General features: G+C 42.5%; 1 protein-coding gene across 1 annotated transcript in view; it reads right to left on the minus strand.

Annotated features, from left to right (window-relative positions):
- The window catches only part of LOC133569800 (partitioning defective 3 homolog), a 529,671-nt gene that overhangs the window by 302,027 nt on the left and 209,405 nt on the right, over positions 1–18,239 (minus strand). Inside the window, exon 16 of the mRNA XM_061922423.1 lies at positions 15,444–15,592. Coding sequence (XP_061778407.1) covers positions 15,444–15,592 — 149 coding nt within the window. The remainder of the gene's footprint in view (positions 1–15,443; positions 15,593–18,239) is intronic.

Raw genomic sequence — 18,239 nt, forward strand, 5'->3', positions numbered from 1 at the left:
AGAAGGTAGGTAAAGTGCAGGTAAAGATATGTTGAATGGGTGAAAGAAAGAGGCACTAGTTTGACACCAGGATACAGAGAAGGTAGGTAATGTGCAGGTAAAGATATGTTGACTGGGTGAAAGAAGGATGCACCAGTTTGACACCTGGATACAGAGAAGGTAGGTAATGTGAAGGTAAAGATATGTTGAATGGGTGAAAGAAGGATGCACCAGTTTGACTCCAGGATACAGAGAAGGTAGGTAATGTGCAGGTAAAGATATATTGAATGGGTGAAAGAAGGATGCACCAGTTTGACACCTGGATACAGAGAAGGTAGGTAATGTGCAGGTAAAGATATGTTGAATGGGTGAAAGAAGGATGCACCAGTTTGACTCCAGGATACAGAAAAGGTAGGTAATGTGCAGGTAAAGATGTTGTCTGGGTGATGGCAGGAAACACCAGCGTGTATTGTTGACAGAAAGAAGCACCAGTGTGACCCCAGGATGCAGGGAAGGTAGGTAATGTGCAGGCAAAGATATGTAGAATGGGTGGTGGCAGGAAACACCAGCAAAAGTCGGTCCCGTCCATCGCTGCTTGCAGCTTTAATTATCTTTAAAATCGTCAAATACCTTGAAGCATAATGATTGTGAACAATCGGCAAAATTCCCCCTAAAAAGTGCAGGTTCCCTTTAACCGGATCACTTTTGAAGTAATCATATACCAGGGCAACAAAAACCTGCAATTTGGTGAGAAGAAGTCATCTAATCGGGCGAAGGGCGCTAATGCAACGCCACAAAACCCAGTGGCATAAGAATGTTGTAATTACTTCAAATAAATGCCCCATTTTCAGAGCTTTTCCAACACTTTGGGAGCGCAGCCATGAAAGCCCGAGAGTGTTTTCCACACGCCGGGGTGGCGAGCGTGAGCCCTTACAGAACGCCACGGTTTCAAGGGAACCAAAACGACATCTGCTGCACTTGGAAACTGGGAATTATCTTCCCACTCGGTATTCGCCGCCACGAGCGACTCCCGCCATTGTTTTGTGCCGAGTCTGCTGAGCGCAAGAGAGGAGTCCGGAGACAAAGACGGACAAGCGAAAGAGAGAGAGAGAGAGAGAGAGAGAGAGAGAGACGGTTTGCCCGAAGTCCAATCGCAGGCTGGAACCCGCCTTTGTTTCCATCAGAAGAAACCCCGACTCTCCTGGGAGAGTTTGACGGACAGCTCTCTGTATTGCAGCCTATTATGTGATTCCTATCTCCCCGCTGAATCCTTGATGCTCTCTTATTCACGGCTATGAAAATATAGATTCCCATATTGCAGACCACCGACACGACTTGGCCACTCCCAACAGGCCTGGAGGAGAAATTAAAATCGCCGTGCTGAAATACACGGTGTCGAAAGCAAAATACACTATACTGCCTTGACTGACACCATAAGGCTCAATATGATGTGCGTCCACTTTTTGCAGTTATTACACCTTCTACTCTTCTGGGAAGGCTGTCCAAAAGGTTGCTGAGTGTGTTCCCGACCATTCTTCCAAAAGTCAAGCATTCAAAGTTCCTTTCACTCTCACTCGCCGTTCCAATTCATTCCAAAGGTGTTCAGGTCAGGACTCTGTGCAGGCCAGTCAAGTTCATCCACACCATACTGTGTCATCCATGTCTTTATGGGCTTTGCTTTGTTCACTGGTGGACATTCATGTTGGAAAAAGAAGGGGCCCGCTCCAAACTGTTCTCACAAGGTCGGGAGCATGGAATTGTCCAAAAATGTTTTGGTATCCTGGAGCATTCAAAGTTCCTTTCACTGGAACCAAGGGACCAAGCCCAACTCTTAAAAAACAACCCCACACCATAATCCCGCCTGCTCTGTTGTAATTCATCCCAAAGGTGTTCCATCGGGTTCAGGTCAGGACTCTGTGCAGGCCAGTCAAGTTCATCCACTCCAGACTCGGCCATCCATGTCTTTATGGGCTTTGCTTTGTGCACTGGTGCACATTCATGTTGGAAAAAGAAGGGGCCTGCTCCAAACTTTTCTCACAAGGTCGGGAGCATGGAATTGTCCAAAATGTTTTAGTATCCTGGAACATTCAAAGTTCCTTTCACTGGAACTAAGGGGCCAAGCCCAACTCTTAAAAAACAACCCCACACCATAATCCCACCTGCTCGGTTGTAATTCATCCCAAAGGTGTTCCATCGGGTTCAGGTCAGGACTCTGTGCAGGCCAGTCAAGTTCATCCACACCAGACTCAGCAGTCCATGTCTTTATTGCCCTTGCTTAGTGCACAGTCATGTTGGAAAAAGAAGGGGCCCGCTCCAAACTGTTCTCACAAGATTGGGAGCATGGAATTGTCCAAAATGTTTTGGTGTCCTGGAGCATTCAAAGTTCCTTTCACTGGAACTAAGGGGCCAAGCCCAACTCTTAAAAAACAACCCCACACCATAATCCCTCCTCCTCCGTTCTAATTCATCCCAAAGGTGTTCTATTGGGTTCAGGTCAGGACTCTGTGCAGGCCAGTCAAGTTCATCCACACTAGACTCTGTCATCCATGTCTTTATTGGACCTTGCTTTGTTCACTGGTGCACATTCATGTTGGAAAAAGAAGGGGCCCGCTCCAAACTGTTCTCACAAGGTCGGGAGCATGGAATTGTCCAAAAATGTTTTGGTATCCTGGAGCATTCAAAGTTCCTTTCACTGGAACCAAGGGACCAGGCCCAACTCTTAAAAAACAACCCCACACCATAATCCCGCCTGCTCTGTTGTAATTCATCCCAAAGGTGTTCCATCGGGTTCAGGTCAGGACTCTGTGCAGGCCAGTCAAATTCATCCACACCAGACTCGGCCATCCATGTCTTTATGGGATTTGCTTTGTGCACTGGTGCACGGTTATTTCGGAAAAAGAAGGGGCCCGCTCCTAACGGTTCTCACAAGGTTGGGAGCATGGAATTGTCCAAAGACGTTTCGGTAAACTGGAGCATTCAAAGTTCCTTTCACTGGAACCAAGGGACCAGGCCCAGCTCTTAAAAAACAACCCCACACCATAATCCAGCCTACTCTGTTGTAATTCATCCCAAAAGTGTTCCATCGGGTTCAGGTCAGGACTCTGTGCAGGCCAGTCAAGTTCATCCACACTAGACTTTGTCATCCATGTCTTTATTGGACATTGCTTTGTGCACTGGTGCACAGTCTTTATGGAAAAAGAAGGGGCCGGCTCCAAACTGTTCTCACAAGGTCGGGAGCATGGAATTGTCCAAAGATGCTTTGGTATCCTGGAGCATTCAAAGTTCATTTCAGTGGAACTAAGGGGCCAAACCCAACTCCTAAAAAACAACCCCACACCATAATCCCTCCTCCTCCGTTCTAATTCATCCAAAAGGGTTCAGGTCAAGACTCTGTGCAGGCCAGTCAAGTTCATCCACACCAGACTCTGTCATCCGTGTCTTTATGGGCTTTGCTTTGTGCATGGTCATGAACTAAGGGGCCAAGCCCAACTCCTGAATAACAACCCCACACCATCATTCCTCCTCCACCAAATTTCACACTCGGCACAATGCAGTCCGAAATGTAGCGTTGTCAAGGCAACCTCCAAACCCAGACTGGTCCATCAGATTGCCAGATGGAAAAGTGTGATTAATCACTCCAGAAAACACGTTTCCACTGCTCTAGAGTCCAGTGGCGATGTCCTTTACACCACTGCATCGGACTTGATGTATGGCTCAGATGCAGCTGCTCGGCCATGGAAACCCATTCAATGAAGCTCTCTGCGTACTGCACGTGGGCTAATTGGAAAGTCTGTAGCAACTGACCGTGCAGAAAGTCTTTGCACTATGCTGACCTCTCTGTCAGTTTACCTGGCCTACCACTTGGTGGCTGAGTTGCTGTTGTTCCCAAAATTCTTCCATTTTCTCATAATAAAGTCGACAATTGATTATGGAATATTTTTGAGCGAGGGAATTTCAGGACTGGATTTGTTGCACAGGTGGCATCCTAGGACAGTTCCACGCCGGAAACCACTGAGATAAACGGAGTGGAAAGCAAAATACGGTCACTGGGCGTTGTTCCTCTGGGCAATTAAGGGCAAGGACGGCTAATTGGAGAAGATCCATTGCCATTAAGTGTTAAATGCGAGGTATGGCAAACTCCATGAATAAATCAGCGGCAGTTATTCCAGGAACAGGAGCTCATAGTATAATTAGAGCAGCTAAAACCAGGCGGCCACGGCCATTATTCACCGTAGGGCCGGCCACGTAAAGATCTGTGTACAGACAGGGGCTCCATTACACCTAATTTATTCAAAGAGCCAGGGCGGTAAAAGGGTAATTATGGTAAAAAATAGCCTCCAAGGTGGTCAGGGGAAGGCCGCGTCCAGGTAGCCCAGAGGAGGCAAGGTGTCCCGGGGTCAGCCGGGTGCCAGATGTGGATCATTAGCATGGCGGAGGACGTCCGCCGCACCTCGACTCGCGTCACAAGGTGATCATCATTAACGGGACTTATGGGTACGGCTCAATCCAGCTGTTGTTGTTGTTTGGCTCAACCCAAAGTGGTCAAAAGTTTACACACATTTGTGAAGGACATCTGACCACAGAACTTATCTTTGTCCATGTGATGTCAGATGTAACTAAAATTGAGTTTTTTTGGCCACAATACGCAGCAATATGTTTGGAGGAGAAAATGTGAGGTCTTTAATCCCAGGAACACCATCCCTACCGTCAAGCATGGTGGTGGTAGTATTATGCTCTGTGCCTGCTTTGCTGCCAATGGAACTGCTGCTTTACAGAGAGTAAATGGGACAATGACCTCCAAATTGTTCAGGACCAGCTAAAACCATCAGCCCGGAGATTGGGTCTTGGGTGCAGTTGGGTGTTCCAACAGGACAATGACCCCAAACACACCTCAAAAGTGGTAAAGGAATGGCTAGAATTAAGGTTTGACCCATAAGGTCTTATCTTTGTCCAAGTGATGTCAGATGAAACAAAAATGGATCTGTTTGGCCACAATACCCAGAAATATGTTTGGAGGAGAAAAGGTGAGGTCTTTAATCCCAGGAACAACATGCCTACCGTCAAGCATGGTGGTGGTAGTATTATGCTCTGGGCCTGTTTTGCTGCCAACAGAACTGGTGCTTTAGAAATAGTAAATTTGACAGTAAAAAACCCAAAATTTTCTAGGACAAGCTAAAATCATCAGTCCAGAGGTTGGGTCTTGGGCACAGTTGGGTGTTCCAACAGGACAATGACCCCAAACACACTTCAAAAGTGGTAAAGGAATGGCTAGAATTAAGGTTCAACCCAGAAGGTCTTATCTTTGTCCAAGTGATGTCAGATGAAACCAAAATGGATCTGTTTGGCCACAATACCCAGAAATATGTTTGGAGGAGGATAGGTGAGGTCTTTAATCCCAGGAACACCATGCCTACCGTAAAGCATGGTGGTGGTAGTTTTATGCTCTGGGCCTGTTTTCCTGCCAATGGAACTGCTGCTTTACAGAGAGTAAATGGGACAATGAAAGAATTCTCCAGGACAAGCTAAAATCATCAGTCCAGAGGTTGGGTCTTGGGCACAGTTGGGTGTTCCAATAGGACAATGACCCCAAACACACCTCAAAAGTGGTAAAAGAATGGCTAGGATTAAGATTTGACCCAGAACGTCTAATCATTGTCCATGTGATGTCAGATGAAACAAAAATGGAGCTGTTTGGCCACAATACCCAGAAATATGTTTGGAGGAGAAAAGGTGAGGCCTTTAATCCCAGGAACACTATGCCTACCGTAAAGCATGGTGGTGGTAGTATTATGCTCTGGGCCTGTTTTTCTGCCAAGAGAACTGGTGCTTTAGAAATAGTAAATTGGACAATAAAAAACCCAAAATTCATCAGGACAAGCTAAAATCATCAGTCCAGGGGTTTGGGTCTTGGGCACAGTTGGGTGTTCCAACAGGACAATGACCCCAAACACACCTCAAAAGTGGTAAAGGAATGGCTAGAATTAAGGTTTGACCCAAAAGGTCTTATCTTTGTCCATGTGATGTCAGATAAAACAAAAATGGAGCTGTTTGGCCACAATACCCAGAAATATGTTTGGAGGAGGAGAAAAGGTGAGGTCTTTAATCCCAGGGACACCATCCATACCGTAAAGCATGGTGGTGGTAGTATTATGCTCTGGGCCTGTTTTACTGCCAATGGTACTGCTGCTTTACAGAAAGTAAATGGGACAATGAAAAAATTCTTCAGGACAAGCTATAATCATCAGCACAGAGGTTGGGTCTTGGGTGCAGTTGGGTGTTCCAACAGGACAATGACCCCAAACACACCTCAAAAGTGGTAAAGGAATGGCTAGAATTAAGGTTCGACCCATAAGGTCTTAGCTTTGTCCAAGTGATGTCAGATGAAACAAAAATGGATCTGTTTGGCCACAATACCCAGAAATATGTTTGGAGGAGAAAAGGTGAGGTCTTTAATCCCAGGAACAACATGCCTACCGTCAAGCATGGTGGTTGTAGTATTATGCTCTGGGCCTGTTTTTCTGCCAAGAGAACTGGTGCTTTAGAAATAGTAAATTGGACAATAAAAAACCCAAAATTCATCAGGACAAGCTAAAATCATCAGTCCAGGGGTTTGGGTCTTGGGCACAGTTGGGTGTTCCAACAGGACAATGACCCCAAACACACCTCAAAAGTGGTAAAGGAATGGCTAGAATTAAGGTTTGACCCAGAAGGTTTTATCTTTGTCCATGTGATGTCAGATGCAACAAAAATGGAGCTGTTTGGCCACAATACCCAGAAATATGTTTGGAGGAAAAAAGGTGAGGTCTTTCATCCCAGGAACACCATCCCTACTGTCAAGCATGGTGGTGGTAGTATTATGCTCTGGGCCTGTTTTGCTGCCAATGGTACTGCTGCTTTACAGAGAGTAAATGGGACAATGAAAAAATTCTTCAGGACAAGCTATAATCATCAGCACAGAGGTTGGGTCTTGGGCGCAGTTGGGTGTTCCAACAGGACAATGACCCCAAACACACCTCAAAAGTGGTAAAATAATGGCTAGAATTAAGGTTTGACCCAGAAGGTCTAATCATTGTCCATGTGCTGTCAGATGAAACCAAAATGGATCTGTTTGGCCACAATACCCAGCAATATGTTTGGAGGAGAAAAAGTGAGGTCTTTAATCCCGGGAACAATATGCCTACTGTAAAGCATGGTGGTGGTAATGTTATGCTCGGGGCCTGTTTTGCTGCCAACAAAACTGGTGCTTTAGAAATAGTAAATTTGACAGTAAAAAACCCAAAATTTTCTAGGACAAGCTAAAATCATCAGTCCAGAGGTTGGGTCTTGGGCGCAGTTTGGTGTTCCAACGGGACAATGACCCCAAACACACCTCAAAAGTGGTAAAGGAATGGCTAGAATTAAGGTTTGACCCATAAGGTCTTATCTTTGTCCAAGTGATGTCAGATGAAACCAAAATGGAACTGTTTGGCCACAATACCCAGCAATATGTTTGGAGGAGAAAATGTGAGGTCTTTAATCCCAGGAACACCAAACCTACCGTAAAGCATGGTGGTGGTAGTATTATGCACCGGGCCTGTTTTGTGGCCAATGGAACTGCTGCTTTAGAAATAGTAAATGGGACAATGAAAAATTATTCAGGACAAGCTAAAATCATCAGTCCAGAGGTTGGGTCTTGGGTGCAGTTGGGTGTTCCAACAGGACAATGACCCCAAACACACCTCAAAAGTGGTAAAAGAATGGCTAGAATTAAGATTTGACCCAGAAGGTCTTATCTTTGTCCATGTGATGTCAGATGAAACAAAAATGGAGCTGTTTGGCCACAATACCCAGCAATATGTTTGGAGGAGAAAATGTGAGGTCTTTCATCCCAGGAACACCATCCATACCGTCAAGCATGGTGGTGGTAGTATTATGCTCTGGGCCTGTTTTACTGCCAATGGTACTGCTGCTTTACAGAGAGTAAATTGGACAATGAACAACCTCCAAATTCTCCAGGACAATCTAAAATCATTGGGTCTTGGGCGCAGTTGGGTGTTCCAACAGGACAATGACCCCAAACACACCTCAAAAGTGGTAAAGGAATGGCTAGAAATTAAAGTTTGACCCAGAAGGTCTTATCTTTGTCCATGTGATGTCAGATGAAACAAAAATGGAGCTGTTTGGCCACAATACCCAGAAATATGTTTGGAGGAGAAAAGGTGAGGTCTTTAATCCCAGGAACACCATGCAAAAGACACATAAAGTAAGCTCTTACATGTAACATTATCACTGGATGGCGAGGAATAGCTAAACATGCTTCACTTCACAATGTAAACAAACACCATAGGTGGATCTACACCTTACATCCACTGTAATGATACCAAGTCAATATTTTTTATCGTCACAAAATCAAACTGAGTAAATATGTCCCTGGACACATGAGGACTTTGAATATGACCAATGTATGATCCTGTAACTACTTGGTATCGGATCGATGCCTAAATGTGTGGTATCATCCAAAACTAATGTCAAGTATCAAAAAAGAGAAGAATAAGTGATTATTACATTTTAACAGAAGTGTAGATAGAACATGTTAAAACAGAAAACAGTGTGACACCTACCCTTTACATCAGTATTTCTTACAAAATATTATTATTAGTTTATTTGGTATTATATTTTATACTATGGTCCTGTAACTACTTGGTATCGGATCGATACCTAAATGTGTGGTATCATCCAAAACTAATGTCAAGTATTAAAGAAGAGAAGAATAAGTGATTATTACATTTTAACAAAAGTGTAGATAGAACATGTTAAAACAGAAAATAAACAGTGAATGAACAAGTAGATTATAATACATTTTTTACAGTTTGTCCCTCATAATATGTACAAAATAATAGGTGTATAAATGCAGACTAATTAGGAGTATTTGTTTGTTTACTTACTACTAAAAGACAAGTTGTCTAGTATGTTCAACATTTTATTGAAGGACTAAATGACAATAATAAACATATGTTTCATGTACACTAGGTTTTTTTGTTCAAATAAAGACAATAATAATATTTTTTGTGGTCCCTTTTATTTAGAAAAGTATGACAATACATGTTGGTACCGGTACCAAAATATTGGTACCGGTACCACCCTAATGGACACCCATGTCAAACAGGATCACTCTTATTTTGCAAAGTATTGTTTTAAAACAACTTATTCTTAATAGTAGAATAAATCCAAGCCCCCAGAGCTCACACGGATAACCCAAAAGTTCCCCCTAAAGCATTGGTAACCCGCCTCGACTTTATTAACTTGCATGAGTAAACTCACTTTGCGGACACGCAGACGAGGCCGATGATGGATGGATCACAATAAGGCCTCCCTTGAACATACCACTCGGTGACCGCCGGGACACGGGCAGCCTCCCCGAGCCCAAGGGCCCACTTCTAATAACGCCGGTCCCGATTCTACGGATGTCCAAACAGTCCAGTTGCCATCGATTGGATGCCCCAGTTTTTTTAAGCCGTAGTAGCCGTGCAAAAAAACGCCCTCGTATTGTTAGTTTTGAGTGAAGTGGCTTCCTATCAGCTGTTCTTATAGGTGTGGACAACCAGGTAGACCTTTCAAGTCTACCTGGTTGGCTCCCCCTCCTCACTTGTTGGTTAATGGAGAAAGGAGTCCCAGGTATGCAATTTATGGTTTCTATGGACAGCTTCCTTAGTTTGATCGCTTCTCTAATCCATGGTTTGAATGTGTTACCTTATGTGCCGATGATTTTGCCGTTGTCCCGGTCCATGTTGTGGTTTTCTATTGTGCAATGATCTGATATGGCGGATTTGACGATTTCCTGTTCGGATTTTTGTTTTAGGCTTCTTGTAAACCTTCCAGTTGTCTCTTTTTCCACATTCTTTCTGATGTTTTCTTCCTTGTGTTGAATGTCCTCCCTGTTGCTCCCAGGTATGATTTTTTTGCACGGGATTTCGTAAATGACATTGAATTTTTTGTCTTCTTCTATTTTGTCTTTTGGATGTACAAGTAACTGTCTTGTGTTGTTATGTTGTCTTTATTTTGTGTTTGTACATGACCTGCTGTATTGGTTCAGTCATACCCCTAATGTATGCTAAGGTTATGACCTCTGTTCTTTATTTCAGGTTTTTCTTTGGGTTTCTGTCAGAATAATTCTATCTGAGTTATCACAAAACTCTGTGTTGCCGTGAGTTCCCGGCGAGATAACAAAAGCTGTCTTTGTTTCTACCAAGGAAAATGCATGTAAAACGCCACTGTGTAGGATGGGAAGCGACATGCAGGCGTCTGTTTCTTTGATGCATTGTAATCCACAGGAAGATTTTGTCTTGACCCGGGATCTACAAAGCGGAGAGGAAGCAGAGCTTGACCCCCCTCCAGGCACCTTTTCTTTGAACTATTTTGCAACCACAGGCAGCGGCTATTTACGACCCCCTTCCCTTAGAAACAGCTGTTGCCATTGATTGATTGATTGATTGAAACATTTAGAAGTAGATTGCACAGTACAGTACATGTTCCGTACAACTGACCACTAACTGGTAACTTGTTTAAGTCGGGGTCCTTGTTCATCACTTCATGGTAATCGGATGTAATCGGGGAACGTCCAAAAAAAAGAGGAGGCGTACAATCTTTCGTCAGAGCGTGGTGAGAGACTGTACAATGGTACAGGTCTACGCGTTTCTCCTCATTGAGCCAAATGTAATTCTGTCTCTGTTTAATTCCTTGCTTCTTGTCTGTGTGATAGATGTCATCAGTGTTTGAAGCTTACACTTGACTCCATTGGGTCTTGTGCGGTTGTCCATTCTCTCGCAGAGCAGCAAGAGAATGAACAAGGAAGGAAGGAAAAGGTGTGAACGTGATCAAATACACGAGGTGTCAGGTTGACTCTAGCATAATTTCACTCCGGTCGTCTTCAAAGACAAGAAATCCATCTTCTTCTGAACACTCGGAAGAAGAATGAACAGAGAAACAGGAATCCCTCCGGCCAGGGAAGTGAAAGCAAGTTAAGCGTTTAGTCAAGGTAGCGTGAAGCAGAGACGCCTCGTTAACGGCTAAATGAACTTTTTACTTCCTGATTTACTTCACTTCACAAGACAAAACTGATGATGTACTACACTATACTGCCAAAAAAGTATTTGGCCACCTGCCTTGACAAGTATGAACTTGAAGTGCCATCCCATTCCTAACCCATAGGGTTCAATATGATGATATTTGCAGCTAATACAGCTTCAACTTTTCTGGGAAGGCTGTCCACAAGGTTGCAGAGTGTGTTTATAGGAATTTTCCAACCATTCTTCCAAAAGCGCATTGGTGAGGTCCCACACTGATGTTGGTGGAGAAGGCCTGGCTCTCACTCTCCGTTCCAATTCATCCCAAAGGTGTTCAGGTCAGGACTCTGTGCAAGCCAGTCAAGTTCAACCACACCAGACTCTGTCATCTATGTCTCTGTGGACCTTACTTTGTGCACAGTCATGTTGGAAAAGGATGGGGGCCCCACTCCAAACTGTTCCCACAAGGCATGGAATTGTCCAACATGTTTTGTTATCCTAGAGCATTCTTGGTTAATTTCACTGAAACTAAGAGGCTAAGCCCAACTCCTGAAAAACAACCCCACACCATAATTCCTCCACCAAATTTCAAGGCAGTCTGAAATGTAGGGTTCTCCTGGCAACCTCCAAACCCAGACTTGTCCATCAGGTTGCCAGATGATCCAGTCCAGAGAAGGCAATTCCACTGCTCAAGAGTCCAGTAGCGATGTGCTTTACACCACCGCATCCCACACTTTGCACTGGACTTGGTGATGTATGGCTTGGATTCAGCTGCCCGGCCATGGAAACCCATTCCATGAAGCTCTCTGCGTACTGTACGTGGGCTAATTGGAATAAAATGTTGAACATACTAGACAACTTGTCTTTTAGTAGTAAGTAAACAAACAAAGACTCCTAATTAGTCTGCAGTAACATATTGTGTCATTTATACACCTATTATTTTGTACACACTATGAGGGACAAACTGTAAAAAATATATTATTGATTACTTGTTCATTTACTGTTAATACCTGCTTATTTTCTGTTTTAACATGTTCTATCTACACTTCTGTTAAAATGTAATAATCACTTATTCTTCTCTTCTTTGATATTTGACATTAGTTTTGGATGATACCACACATTCAGGTATCGATCCGATACCACGTAATCACAGGACTATACAATAAAATATAATACCTAATAAACTAATAATAATATTGTGTAAGAAATACTGATGTAAAGGGTAGGTGTCATGCGGTTTCCTGTTTTAACATGTTCTATCTACACTTCTGTTCTAATGTAATAATAACTTATTCTTCTCTTCTTTGATACTTGACATTAGTTTTGGATGATACCACACATTCAGGTATCGATCCGATACCAAGTAGTTACAGGACCATACAATAAAATATAATACCTAATAAACTAATAATAATATTCTGTAAGAAATACTGATGTAAAGGGTAGGTGTCACGCTCTTTCCAGTTTTAACATGTTCTATCTACACTTCTGTTCTAATGTAATAATAACTTATTCTTCTCTTCTTTGATACTTGACATTAGTTTTGGATGATACCACATATTCAGGTATCGATCCGATACCACGTAATTACAGGACCGTACAATAAAATATGATACCTAATAAACTAATAATAATATTTTGTAAGAAATACTGATGTAAAGGGTAGGTGTCACACGGTTTTATGTTTTAACATGTTCTATCTACACTTCTGTTAAAATGTAATAATTACTTATTTTTCTCTTCTCTGATACTTGACATTAGTTTTGGATGATACCACACATTCAGGTATCGATCTGATACCACGTAATTACAGGACCATACAATAAAATATAATACCTAATAAACTAATAATAATATTTTGTAAGAAATACTGATGTAAAGGGTAGGTGTCACACGGTTTTCTGTTTTAACATGTTCTCTCTACACTTCTGTTAAAATGTAATAATCACTTATTCTTCTCTTCTTTGATACTTGACATTAGTTTTGGATGATGCCACATATTCAGGTATCGATCCGATACCACGTAATTACAGGACCATACAATAAAATATAATACCTAATAAACTAATAATAATATTTTGTAAGAAATACTGATGTAAAGGGTAGGTGTCACACGGTTTCCTGTTTTAACATGTTCTATCTACACTTCTGTTAAAATGTAATAATCACTTATTCTTCTCTTCTTTGATACTTGACTTTAGTTTTGGATGATACCACACATTCAGGTATCGATCCGATACCACATAATTACAGGACTATACAATAAAATATAATACCTAATAAACTAATAATAATATTGTGTAAGAAATACTGATGTAAAGGGTAGGTGTCGTGCTCTTTCCTGTTTTAACATGTTCTATCTACACTTCTGTTAAAATGTAATAATCACTTATTCTTCTCTTCTTTAATACTTGACATTAGTTTTGGATGATACCACACATTCAGGTATCGATCCGATACCACGTAATTACAGGACCATACAATAAAATATAATACCTAGTAAACTAATAATAATATTCTGTAAGAAATACTGATGTAAAGGGTAGGTGTCACACGGTTTTCTGTTTTAACATGTTCTATCTACACTTCTGTTAAAATGTAATAATCACTTATTCGTCTCTTCTTTGATACTTGACATTAGTTTTGGATGATACCACACATTTAGGTATCGATGCGATACCAAGTAGTTACAGGATCATACATTGGTCATTCAAGACTGCTGCGTGACATAAAATGGAAGGATTAGGTTGATGTGAACATACATTTATTTATTCATGAAGTACAGTAGAAGCCTTTCAAGGCTGATGGTGAGATGTTTTTTATGAGCACATTAATGCAGCTCCTTTCAGAAATAATCAAATCGGTAAAAGAAAAAAAAGTATTGGCTGACAACACTTTGCAGCAATCAAGAGGCTTTTTTGATGGGGCTCACAGATAAAATGTGCATTTGCAGCGATGAGCGTTTCCATGGCCACTTTGCTAACTTCCTCCCCTTTGACACGCTTGATTAGATTTGACTAAACACAATCCAGCTGATCATATCTTAATAACTGTGCCTGGGACTACAGCAACATATCCTTTTACAGTCTCACCTCCTCCCAGCACTTCTCTCCAGAACCGTTTGCTCTGACCGAGGAAAACCGATCCTAATGGGTGAGTAAGGTGGACCAACTCGGTTGAGGTTTGCGTCATTAAACTACTTTGTTTACCAACATACTGCTGAATAGTTTTGAGCAGTGCTGGGGAAAATCCTTAAAAAAAGTAATTAGTTAGATACTAACACAAAATATTTAAATTAGTAACATACCTTACTTTGTTTATGCATTTGGGAATCAGACACACCCACAGCAAACATTGCACACAATGAATGTCTTAGCATGAATGTATCTTGCTGATTGTGTTGTACCTTATGTCCCGGCAAGAAATCTGCCTTAAAAGAACTTCAGCTTATTAGTGATTCCCAGAGCCCAAAAATAGTCTGCGGGCTATAGAGCGTTTTCTATTTGGGCTCCAGTACTCTGGAAAGTTCTACCTGTAACAGTTAGAGATGCTACCTCAGTAGAAGCATTGAAGTCCCATCTTAAAACTCATTAGTATACTCTAGCCTTTAAATAGACCCCCTTTTTAGACCAGTTGATCTGCCGTTTCTTTTCTTTTCTCCTCTAACCCCATCTCCCTTGTGGAAGGGGGGCCACAGGTCCGGTGGCCATAGATGAAGTGCTGGCTGTCCAGAGTCGGAACCCGGGGTGGTCCGACTGGACTCTCACACTATTATGTTAAATCCACAATGGACCGGACTCTCACTATTATGTTAGATCCACTATGGAATGAACTCTCACTATTTTGTTAGATCCACTATGGACTGGACTCTCACAATATTATGTTAGATCCACTATGGACTGGACTCTCACACTATTATGTTAGATCCACTATGGACTGGACTCTCACTATTATGTTGGATCCACTATGGACTGGACTCTCACTATTATGTTAGATCCACTATGGACTGGACTCTCACACTATTATGTTAGATCCACTATAGACTGGATTCTCACACTATTATGTTAGATCCACTATGGCCTGGACTCTCACACTATTATGTTAGATCCACTATGGACTGGACTCACTATTATTTTAGATCCACTATGTACTGGACTCTCACACTATTATGTTAGATCCACTATGGACTGGACTCTCACTATTATGTTAGATCCACTATGGACTGGACTCTCACACTATTATGTTGGATCCACTACGGACTGGACTCACAATCTGCAACCGGACGTAATGTAATGCGTAACAAAGATATCAAAATTTGGTTTTACGTGAACAGATACCAACTGATATGGCACCAACGGGACTCGGAGAGTTCCAAATCTGGTATCTATCCTTGTAAAGAAAGTATCAAAACCTGTAGAGTACCTAGATCCATGCTCTTGGACTTGCGTGACTTGACGATGTCCAGGTGAGAGGCGCTGTCATACTGCTTGGTGCGTTTTTCCGACATACTCTGGCGACCGAAGCCCTCCCTTTGGAAAGAACCATCCGGGTCTGCATCAGGACTGAGTGAGCTGCAGGGCAAAAACAGACACAATCGATACAGACTATGATATCAACATCAATCATCAGCGTGAACATTGGATCTGATTGAACCACAGAAGCAAGTCCGAGTTTAACAACTTGACAGTAAACTAGCCATGAAAGCACTAAAACATACCGGTGTAGTGAGTTTATATTATTCACCCAAGGAACTTTGTTAATAGTCGGACAGGTTTTCACAGGACACCTTTCGGGCGTTGTTGTTGCACTAATGAGCCACGGATGAGGAGATGCTGCTCCGTTATTGGTTGAAGTCAAGTCTGAATGTCATTAAAACAGTTAGTGCCATCTTTTGACACTTCTTCCACTTTCGTCCTTGCACGCTACACCGTTACAACAAAGATGACGGGGAGAAGACACAGTCAAAGTGGAGGCATGTCAATAAGACCGCCCACAAAATGGCGCATCCTGAAAAGTGTAGTGAAGTGAGGTGAATTATATTTATATAGCGCTTTTTCTCTAGTGACTCAAAGCACTTTACATAGTGAAACCCAATATCTAAGTTACGTGTGAATGTGAGTGTGAATGTTGTCTGTCTATCTGTGTTGGCCTTGCGATGAGGTGGCGACTTGTCCAGGGTGTACCCCGCCTTCCGCCCGATTGTAGCTGAGATAGGCGCCAGCGCCCCCCGCAACCCCTAAAAGGGAATAAGCGGTAGAAAATGGATGGATGGATGGATTCAAACCAGTGTGGGTGGCACTGGGAGCAGGTGGGTAGAGTGTCTTGCCCAAGGACACAACGGCAGTGACTAGGTTGGCAGAAGCGGGAATCGAACCTGCAACCCTCAACCAACCGAGCTAAACCGCCCCAGAAAAGACTGTCAGAAAGCGACTTGAAGATCATCTATGAAACATTTTGAGCAAAGAACCACCGTTACATGTTATGTAGACCACAAGGAAGTCTTTTACATTTAGAAACAAATCATAAATGAATCCGTGGAGGGGGGCGTGGCCCGCGGGCCCGCCGCAGAGCGGGGTGTGTATGGACCGGCCTCGAAGGACAGCTGGCAGGTGATTGGAATACCCAGCTGGGATATCCTAGTAATTTCTATCATTATTATCTTTTAAAGCGCGTGTATATTGACTTGTAAGTTTCCGTTCAAGGGTGTTAAAAGGTGAGGCGTAATTTTCGTAAAAATCTGATCCCGCGAGACTCACTGTTGCCGTGATGTCAAGACAAAACCAAAGCTTCGGGATATCGCTCAAAGGCGACGTCCTTACGGCCCCCCTCGACATTACTGTTGGGCAGACTGATCGATGCCCCGCTGGTTCGGTGCCTTCTAAATGTGAAAAAGGTGCTTTTACCATACGAAATTGTTCAATTAATACATATTTAAAGAGTAATTTCAATCATTATTATCTTTTAAAGAGTGTGTATATTGACTTGTAAGTTTCCGTTAAAGGGTGAGGCGTAATTTTCGTAAAAAATCTCATCCCGCGAGACTCACTGTTGCCGTGATGTCAAGACAAAACCAAGGCTTCGGGATATCGCTCAAAATCGACGTCTTTACGGCCCCCCTCGACATTACTGTTGGGCTGACTGATCGATGCCCCGCTGGTTCGGTGCCTTCTAAATGTGAAAAAAGTGCTTTTACCATACGAAATTGTTCAATTAATACATATTTAAAGAGTAATTTCAATCATTATTATCTTTTAAAGAGTGTGTATATTGACTTGTAAGTTTCCGTTCAAGGGTGTTAAAAGGTAAGGCGTAATTTTCGTAAAAACTCTGATCCCGCGAGACTCACTGTTGCCGTGATGTCAAGACAAAACCAAGGCTTCGGGTAATCGCTCAAAATCGACGTCCTTACGGCCGCCCTCGACATTACTGTTGGGCTGACTGATCGATGCCCCGCTGGTTCGGTGCCTCCTAAATGCGAAAAAAGTGCTTTCACCATACGATATTGTTCAATTATTAAATTTTCAAAAATAAATTTCAATCATTATTATCTTTTAAAGAGTGTGTATATTGACTTGTAAGTTTCCGTTAAAGGATGTTAAAAGGTGAGGCGTAATTTTCGTAAAAAATCTCATCCCGCGAGACTCACTGTTGCCGTGATGTCAAGAGAAAACCAAGGCTTCGGGAGATCGCTCAAAGGTGACGTCCTTACAGCCCCCCTCGACATTACTGTTGGGCTGACTGATCGATGCCCCGCTGGTTCGGTGCCTCCTAATACATATTCAAAAAGTAATTTCAATCATTATTATCTTTTAAAGAGTGTGTATATTGATTGTAAGTTTCCGTTAAAGGAAGTTAAAACGTGAGGCGTAATTTTCGTAAAAAATCTCATCCCGCGAGACTCACTGTTTCCGTGATGTCAAGACAAAACCAAGGCTTCGGGATATCGCTCAAAGGCGACGTCCTTACGGCCGCCCTCGACATTACTGTTGGGCTGACTGATCGATGCCCCGCTGGTTCGGTGCCTCCTAATACATATTCAAAAAGTAATTTCAATCATTATTATCTTTTAAAGAGTGTGTATATTGACTTGTAAGTTTCAGTTAAAGGAAGTTACAAGGGGAGGCGTAATTTTCGTTAAAAATCTCATCCCGCGAGACTCACTGTTGCCGTGATGTCAAGAGAAAACCAAAGCTTCGGGTGATCGCTCAAAGGCGACGT

This window comes from Nerophis ophidion, linkage group LG15, assembly GCF_033978795.1.
Source record: "Nerophis ophidion isolate RoL-2023_Sa linkage group LG15, RoL_Noph_v1.0, whole genome shotgun sequence".
In the NCBI taxonomy this organism is placed as follows: domain Eukaryota; kingdom Metazoa; phylum Chordata; class Actinopteri; order Syngnathiformes; family Syngnathidae; genus Nerophis; species Nerophis ophidion.